This window comes from Mus pahari, chromosome 8 (genome assembly GCF_900095145.1).
Source record: "Mus pahari chromosome 8, PAHARI_EIJ_v1.1, whole genome shotgun sequence".
Lineage (NCBI taxonomy): Eukaryota > Metazoa > Chordata > Mammalia > Rodentia > Muridae > Mus > Mus pahari.
Genome location: NC_034597.1, coordinates 110,302,697 through 110,312,696, shown reverse-complemented (window position 1 = coordinate 110,312,696; position 10,000 = coordinate 110,302,697). Strand labels below are relative to the sequence as shown.

The following is a 10,000-nucleotide window of genomic DNA, read 5'->3' as shown; positions in this document are numbered from 1 at the left end:
CCATGACTTCCAGTTCCTTGTGTTGGTAAGTGGCTGACACCAGGCCAGTCTGCTCCCTCCTTCCATCTCCACCCTGGGCTTAGAGGAAGATGATGTATTGTTGACAAGGTAAATTAAACATGATGGAAAACAAGCTGCCAGCTTCTCCTCACTTCAATTTCTTTATCCCAGTGGTTACTGTCACCTTATTAGAGTCTGAGAAAAGAAACATAAAGCAATTCTCGCTTCTTTGCAATAAACTGTGGCCTCGTCTTGGTTTCCTGAACTTTCAGTCTCTGTTCCAAAGAGACCATTCCCTGTCCAGACTTTCCTCATTTCTCATCCTGAGTGACCAGGATTAGACCTCTATACCAGGAACAAAAGCCCACATAAAAAACAAAAAACAAAACCTGAGCCCTAGCTTCACATGACACTAGACTTCCTTTCTGCTTTTCATTAGGTTTTTATTCCTTTGGCAACAGTGTTATGCTAATAGAACTGACACCTAAATGTTCACAGATCTTTGGTGAATGAAATTAACCTTCATGGTAACCTAAAGCAAACTTTGGCTGTCTTTCACTAGTCTTGACTTTGCTAACAATCTCTCCCAACATTGCTCTCAATCTTGTATGTTTGGGGTTTTCTACTGCCAAGTCTTGTCAGTCATTTTCCTAGAAAACCCAAAGATTTTGCTGGGTCAGACTTGTCTCCTTTTATCCCCAGACTGTAAGGCCTTGGGTCTGTAAGGAGAAAGAATGCACACCCCCCAGTATAGCTTGGCTCTTCTGTTCTGAGGGTAACTTTTTACTCTAACAAGAACATATGAAATATAATGTTTATTTTTCAAGCAAGATAACATTTGCTATCTAAATTCCTTTTGTCAGAATTCACTCATACTCTCAGCCAGAACCATCTGCGTCAGATGTATTAAACATAAAAATAAGTAACAACAAAGTCCCCACACATTTGAAAGAAAAATTTGAATAGAGAAGAAACTATGATTATCACTTCATGGTAGTGATCACCTCCCTCTGCATTCCCTGACCTCAGCCTGTGCCACTTGTGGAATTGCTAGCCCCAACCCCGACTGTACTCCCTTCTCCCCAACATCCTTGTAAGGAAGCTCCTCCAAAATTAGGATGTGTTCCTCAGACTCCTGGAATTGCTTTGTCACATTCCTTTCCTGTCACAGTCACCTTGGTATTTCAGCACCTTTGAGCACATCCTTGAGACCCTCATCATTGACTCATAATGTTAACTAAGATGCCCCTTGCCCATCTACCCCAATGGACTTTCAGAAACCAACATTTTTTTTTCTAATACAGCACTATATTTACGATATGCAGGTAACTTTTCATCTCTGGTGTCAGACCTCAGGTTACGTAGCCACACAGTGCACTTCTGTTCCGGTTTCCCTAGACTTCAGCATGAATTATTTCAGGGGTAAAAGGACATTCTTTGAGAAAAAGGAAAGAAGAGGAGTGTTGCCTTGAAAAAAACCAGAGGCAGTAACAGTGTTGTCATCCATCAACATGTTAGGATAACCAAAACGTGCTGCACATTTTGCCTAAACTTAAGGAGGAGGAAATTGTTAAGGTCACACATGGATGATCTATAGCTGGGCAGTGTTAGAATCATACCTAGGAAGTAAAAATAGAGACAAGTTCTAAGACACCCTCAAAGAACAAGTCTCCCTTGTTTCCCCAAGAATGGCAGAATTCTAAACTGTCCTGTGAGCTGAGAGTCAGTGTGCCCTGTGATCAGTTCCTGTCAAACTACACCTCCTACTGATTAGTTCATGCTCTGATAAGCTGGTTTGAAATATTTGAAGTACATACCCTGAACAAAAAGAAACAAAAACAAAGCCCTCAAATTTTTGGAAAAGGGGGACTTTGCAGATATGATTAAATTAAAAATGTTGGATAAAATCCTCCTGAATTATTTGAGTGGATATCAAATCCAGTAAATAAGAATAATTAATAACAATTATTTGATTATTAATTATAATAATAGATAAGAAAAAAGGAGAAAGAGGGGTCCTTATGAGATGGAAGTTGATGCTCTAATAAAAAACAAGTGATGGCCTGGGGGCATCAGAAGCTGCAAGAGGAAAGGAAGGACCCTTTCCTAGAAGCACTGGAAGACATATGCTCCTGTTGCAGGCTACCCTTAAGACCTCTGGCCTCTAGGATGGTGATAGAATAAATGTCCACATGGAAGGCACCAAGTGTATGCATTTTGCCTCAGCAGCTCTGAGAAACCACACAGAAGATATCATTAGGAACCAAAACTCACCAGGAGCTGAGGTAATGGCACAGTGACAGATCAAGAACCCAGGTTCCCACACCTCTGCAAACAAGCATCACCATTACTCCCCATAGGAGATGTATAATGCCCAATGGACCAGGTGCCAGGTGATATGACTCTGCTTGACCTTAGACCACTCCTGAAGAATTAGAGCATGTATTTTAACATAACAGACCCCAAGAATTGAGTTGCATTGATAGAAAAATATTACATTTTCATCCATCAACAGAAAAGAAATGACTATTATCTCACCAAATTTACTCTTAGAAAAGCCAAGAGAATTTATTTCCACATATCTATGTATTTTTAATATTGGTCATTCATCTAATTTTTTGGTAAAGATTTAAATGGGGGAATGGTAGCTGTGCTTTGTTGAACTAATAATATTATAGCCATAGCAAGTAACTGTATAGTAAACTCTATGGGCTAGTGATTGATCCAGAATAAGTAAAGGATAGTATCTGTTTCATAACCCAGGCCTCACCTGAACCACAGTGTTTTCACCTTTGTAGGTATTAATTGTACCTGCTGGATTCAGTTGTAAACTCCACTTTGAACAATATTGCTTCTGAGTCCCAACTATACTGTGTTTGATACATTCCTGAAATCCTCTGAACTGCTAACAAATTGTAATCTAATATGATAATAATAATACCATTGTACTTCAATAACCTTCATCTGGACAGTGTTAGAGAAATAATTAAATCTGCTAAGCTGCTAACCTTTCTGTAAAGGTGGTAGAAAAAAACAAACAAACAAAAAAAAAAACAAAACAGTTTTATTCCTGAAGAAGCATTGAGCCTAAGCCATGGTCGGAATTCAGGTGACCTAGTAGGCACAACACCACATACATATTCCAGTGATAGAAATAGGCAAGTTTTTAAAAGAGTCAACAGTGATATTTGATGAATATAGTTCATATAAATCTTACCTGGTGACTTTCAAGATGGGTTGGTTGTCTGTATCCAGAGAGAAAAACACCAATGCCTATCTTCAGGACAAGTCATTTTATAGCTTAAAACAGGATTCCTAGGTTAGCCCCCATCCTCATACTAGGTTGGGAGCCTGAGGTCCTTGGTGGTTATTTACATTTTAAAGATACAACTCTCAGGTCCTTAGAAAAACCTTTCCTAAATAATAATGGAGTAAGAGTCTGAGGTAACTGTATCTGTATACAGCTCAAAGACAGCGAGAAGAATGTACAAGTAAGAACGTGATTTCTAAAGAAATTGTTTAAGAACACTGAAGACCTTTCCCCCCACCCCCGCCTGCCTTTTGGATGTGTGTGTATGTCTTCTGGGTAGACAGGAAACCCAGGTGAATCCAGACATGGAACAAGGCATATTCAAATGCCTACCGCCAGAGCCGTGAAGCATCTCTTATGGTTGGGAGGACTTCCTTTGGGGAATACCTCAGCATGTGGATGTGGCTACAGGAAAGTGTTAATTCCCCTGAGCTATAGCTTTTCATCACCAAGGTCACAGAAAAGAACTAAACCTCGAGTGAACTGGGGGAAGGCCCAGTTTAGAACAATGCCAACTCTAGGGCGAGCCTATTCTAACAGGGGTGGACCGGAAACTGCAACATCAGGAAACATACCTGGTCTGGATCACTCTGAACTGTCTGCAGTGGGGAAGCATGGAGGTACTAGTCCCCAGCCAGTCATCTCCTCTCACAACCTTACCCCTTGTTTTCTATTTATTTAGCCTGGGACAGAGCAAGCCACTAAATTCTGCATAATAATCTCTCTGGCACAATCACTCACAACTCAGTTGCTTCAACTTTCATGCTGTTTGATTCAAGCATCAAATATTAAGAAATGTCAATGGCTTCTTCAAAAGGAAGTTGAAAAAGAAAAATGCAAATTAGGACTGAAAGCAAAACTGAACTGAACATGGAAACTTCAGGGATTCCAGGCGAAAAAAAGGACTAGAAATTAAAATATGTTAAATGCTACTGTATGTTTGCTTTCTTTCTTTCCTGTGTTTACCTATTTCAAAGACACATTTTTTTTGTTTGTTTGTGAAATACCTCAAACATAAAGGGGGAAATTTCTCATTGCTACACAAAGACAGACATTATGGCCACACTAAATTACGTGATCTGAACATCTCTTTAATTCCTTTTCTATTTTACTGGATTTTTTAAAACCATATATACTCCTATTATTATAGTGGAAACATTTTCTGTTACCATAAAAATTCATGAGTTGTAACTCAATACCATATAATAAATTATCTACATGCTGGGAACTTACTATCAAAGAAACCTTTACTGTCTTAAACAATTTCTCTCTTTTGGGAACTGGAACAAGCTTGCTTGGGTGTGTTTCAGTGTCTCCTTTTATGCAGTCAAAATGTCTGGGGCTGTGGTCACCTAGAAGAATTGAGCATCTGCTTCCAAGACAGGTCACTCACAGAAGTGTTGGAAGTTTCCTTGCTGGCTGCAGGCAAGAAAACTCTCAGTTCACCAGCAGATGAGTTTATTCATGGGGTTTCCCTCAGACTTGGCACATGACTTCCACCTGAGCCACACTGATACAAGAGAGAGTAGAGTAAAATCGACTTTGCCTGTTATTGCCTCTTTTCTGAAACCATCTGGTTACTTATTCAATGTGTGAAACTACAGAACACATCATTTGCAGCTAACAGCAACACTATGGGACACCTTGAAGACTCCTTGCCACCATGGAAATCTTTAATATTGACCTGAATTTGATCATTGAATTCTTTGCAATTGTATCAGCTTCTTATACAAGTTTAGATGTCATTCCCAGAATCTCATTGTTATAACTTATCATCCAATTAGCACCTGTGCATATTAAGATATGTTTAATCATTAATCCAGATAATTTTCTTATGTTAGTTTCAGAGAAGGGGTTGTTAAATTAAAATAACCATAACTTCCTTATTAAATTTTCTTCCTGAAGTAATTAATATTCTTATTATTTATGTGACTTTTGTATTTCCTGTCCTGTGTTTGTGACATACACTTTAAAGTGTCTATGCAATGAGTCACAGTGTGTATTTATAATTTTCAACTGATGAATTCTTTATCAAATATCTTCTAGGTAGATATTCTATATTATATATGAAGTTTTGATACCTATAGCATGTGGGTGTTTTCATTGTTATTTAACCATTTTATAGATCCTCCTGAGTTTGTTTGTTGCTGTTATTTTGGACAACTTAGAACTTGATGAAGATCTAAAGAAGCTCAAACAAGTAAGTGACACGTGGGAGTTGAAACGTAGAGATGAAACCTCATTCACAGTGATGTTGACTTTGGACCATCAAAGCAAAACATTAATTGAAAGTTTGAGACAGTGTCAGTTATTGAATTTTACTTTTTAAATTAATTTCCTATGTAGTATCAAGGGATTTTTTTTTATTATTCTACTAATATCCTTAGGCTAGTTTCATGATGTTATTTTGAGTAAAAGTAAGATAGACATAGTTTAAGACACTGGATTTTAAGATCATTTTTCTTCCATTAAATGAAGGTTGTTTAGAAACCAAATTCCCAAAGACCACACTGTCATACTACATATGTAGGTGCAATGATTTTTTCCTTCATCATAAAAGTATTAAAAAGCAACTTGTCTGACTTCTAGACACTAGAAGAACATCTAGTCTGGGTGCCCAAAGTCATTATTCAAAAATAAATAAGATAAATTATCAAATATGTGTCTTGTTATACCTGAAACCAGACTGTATGGGGGCAGAAGAAATTATTTCCAAAAATGGAAATTGGAGTGTATAAAGGTTATGTTAGCCACGGCAGACAGATCAGCCAATTAGATCCATAGTTCTCTTGCATGGAAGAGTGTTTGCTCTTGTCTGGAGTGTTTTGCTTTATTGAAAAATAAAGGGAGTGAGCACATTTGGAGAATATTTTCTTGAACATGCTCACACATTGCAAGATGATGAAAAATATTAACAATAAGACCCAAGACTCTTAAGCAAACCTTTGAAATGATGTAAAGGCTCTTACACATTCAGAATTTTCGATTCTTGCTTATTCGGCAAAAGATAAAACAACATAACCTATTAAATTTGTATTTTTAATATCTTCTAATGGTCTAATTTAATTTTAACATTATATTATTCTCATTTCCAAAGTAACTGATTTTACCAAGGGTATCCATAAGGGTTGAAAAGAATGTTTGTCATAAAGACCCCACCTCTGAGCATACCCAGGAAGGTTTTAAGCTCCATAGTGTCCTGAACTATGCAGGCAAATGAATCTGTGGTAAGGGTCATTTTCTCCTGATCTTTTCAATGTGTAGTTTAGTGAAAATGCTCTTCAAGTGAGTATTAGGATAATATTCTACGCAAGTGATGTGAAGTGCTTTATGTGGCTCCTTTGTAGAAAAAAATATATTATGTGTGAGCTCAACATCAAAGCTATCACATACATAATTTGACAAGACTAATAAAAACCTGCTGCTTTCCAAATCTGGCATTTATATGTGATTTTCCTGTGTGTCATATTTATCATTCATAGATCTTGAATATATTTTATATACTCCCATCAAAACTGTATACATAAAAATGAAAACTATTCCATTTTTTCTAACTGATCTACTATAAGATTTAGTTTGGGATTAAACAACCACTGACTAAGTAAAATACCAAGTAATTTCAACCTATATTTGCAAAATACTCCTTCTGCTAGAAGGCAGTTTTAAAAAATTACAGCAATTTTTTGGGACCTATGAACTGAAACCTAAATACATTTTGCAGTGATGGTATTTTGAGTATTTTAATTTGTACGTATATGTATTTAATTTTTTAACCTTCATATATCCAACAGTCAGTCATTTTAGGCCTTTCATTTATTTTTATCTAACTCCAAATGAGAAACCAGCAATTAAAAAAAAAAATCATGAGGGCTGGCAAGATGGCTCAGCAAGTAAGAACACTGACTGCTCTTCCGAAGGTCCTGAGTTCAAATCCCAGCAACAACCTGGTGGCTCACAACCAACCATAATGAGATCTGACCCCTTCTTCTAATGTGTTCAGAAGACAGTTACAATGTACTTATGTATGATAATAAATAAATCTTTGGGCCGGAGCGAGCGGGGCTGACTGGAGCAAGCAGAGGTCCTAAAAATTCAATTTCCAACAACCACGAAGGCTCACAACCATCTGTACAGCTATAGTGTACTCACATACATGAAAGAAAGAAAGAAAGAAAGAAAGAAAGAAAGAAAGAAAGAAAGAAAGAAAGAAAGAAAGAAAGAAAAATCTTTTAAAAATCATGAGACTTGGAAGAGGGATCAGTTAGTAAACTATTTCTCATGCAAGTATGAGCATATGAGGCAAGATACCAGGGATTCATGTAAAGGGCCATATGTGGTGTGCATATGTAAATCTAGTACTGTCAAAGTAAAGATAAGTGTTCTAGCTGGCCAGCCAGCCCAGACAACTTAGTGAGCTTTGCGTTTAGTTAAAGAACTTATCCCCAAAATAAGGTAGAAAGCAGTGGAAGAGCACACTGATGTCCCATGGCCCTAATATGAATGTACCATATGGGTACTGTCTTAGTCAGGGTTTCTATTCCTGCTCAAACATCATGACCAAGAAACAAGTTGGGGAGGAAAGGGTTTATTCAGCTTATACTTTCCACATTGCTGTTAATCACCAAAGGATGTCAGGACTGGAACGCAGGCTGGTCAGGAAGCAGGAGGTGATGCAGAGGCCATGGAGGGATGTTACTTACTGGCTTGCTTCCACTGGCTTGCTCAGCCTGCTCTTTTATAGAACCAAGACTACCAGCCCAGAGATGGTACCACCCACAAGGAGACCTCTCCCCTTGATCACTAATGGAGAAAATGCCTTACAGCTGGTTCTCATGGAGGCATTTCCTCAACTGAAGCTCCTTTCTCTGTGATAACTCCAGCTTGTATCAAGTTGACACAAAACGAGCCAGTACAGGTACATTCATATGTGTACCCATATGTGTACATATACTCAACACATATGCACACATACATGATCACACACACACACACACACACACACCATGCTACCCCCAACAAAACCCTAATTGATGTCTCACTTTTCTCATGAGCATTAAAATGTTAATAACATATGGCTCTTCAGTGTGTGTGTGTATTATAAAAAGTCTTATTCAGTGATACTTTAGGCCTGTAATCCTAGATGAGAGGAGGCAATAAGATCAAGAGTTTGAGGCCATAGTGTGTGCTACATAATAAGTTTGATGTCATCATGTCCTTCAAGAATCCCTGTCTTATAATCAATAAGTAAGTTGATAAATAAATAACATGATTTTTTTATTTTTCAATCTCTGTACATCTGAATTATTATCCAATTGTTCTTACCTCCAATTTAGGCATCTTCTTTATAAATTTAAAGACCTTTTCAGCACTGAAAACTCCAAGGAAAATAAAATAGGGATTCCATTTTAATAGTGGCTTTAGGCAATTGTTTATTCATGACTGGACTGAAACTACATATTTAATTAATTCAGCTATTAATTTCACACCCCAAATCCCTTTAATTTTGTATTTAAAATCCATTGGATCAAAAATTATCATTCTAAATTAAAATGTGTCTTGTTCATTTTCTTCCTTCCTTGCACAAGAATATTTTGTGTTTTCATTAGTTTTAAAAAACTGTATCACACATCACTAGAGAGATGGTCAAGTAGTTGTGACCATGACCCATGTAGCAGCCCACAAACACCTGTAATTCCTGCTCCAAGGGATTCAACCCACTCTTCTCTGCTCTGTGGGCTCTTGCAAATATGTGGTACATAAACTAAAAAAGATATGTGCACACAGGCATACACAAGCACATACTATGTATGCACACACACACACACTTAAAAGTATACAATTATGAATAAATGTATCTTTTTAAGATACTGTATCATTTTAAAATATTCATTGTTTTTCCTTTTTCCAGTGATATTAGCCTTTGAGGTTGCATCATTTGCAAAAAAATACTGCACACATGGTTATGCACACATGAGCATGCACATTCATATACATATGTTTATAATCATGTAGATACCTGAAAATCTCCAGTCTTTGACAGTATTCTCAGATTGCCAGTAAAATTACTCCATAAAGTATTTTACTAGGTTTCCATATACAAAGATTTGGCTCTTACCGTTTAATCTACTTTTACTGCTATCCCCAGATAGAGTAGAATAGAAAAAATTATGTTAAAAGATTACTTTCCTAACACTTCAAATTACACATTCCTTATTCTGCTGCTTCGGTGCAGATATTATTATATTCATCTAACAGATGAGGGAATGGAACAGAAGGGGCTGAAGGTTGAACAATAAACAAATTTTAAATCCAAGAATGGAAAAAAAAATGTAGTTTAGACCAAAAGCCTATATTTCTAAAGATCTAAACTATATTAACTCAAGTTGAATCTACATAAATGTCAAATGTAAATCAGATATGCAATGAATCTACCCATAAGACTTTAGGTTTCATATGTGGTTTTATTGATAATTGATAATAATTATAATTACTTTGTATGATACATCATTGCATCATTTTATATTGTATGTATATTAATTGTTTACATTAAATTTAAAATAAGGTTGTCTGAATGTGAAGATCTGTGGAAAAGATATGCGTGTGTGTGTGTGTAAGAGAGAGAGAGAGGGGGGTAGAGAGAGAGAGAGAGAGAGAGAGAGAGAGAGAGAGAGAGAGAGAGAGAGAGAGAGA

At 36.8% G+C, this 10,000-nt stretch overlaps 1 protein-coding gene across 3 annotated transcripts in view; it reads left to right on the top strand.

The window, feature by feature from the left end:
• Nalcn (sodium leak channel, non-selective) overlaps nt 1-10,000 on the top strand; it is a 302,398-nt gene that overhangs the window by 190,821 nt on the left and 101,577 nt on the right. For 2 of the 3 annotated variants that reach the window (XM_029541615.1, XM_021204107.2), the window contains exon 15: nt 5,436-5,510. The exons of the other annotated variant lie outside the window; for it this stretch is intronic. In XM_029541615.1, coding sequence (XP_029397475.1) covers nt 5,436-5,510 — 75 coding nt within the window. The remainder of the gene's footprint in view (nt 1-5,435; nt 5,511-10,000) is intronic. 3 annotated transcript variants of the gene reach the window in all.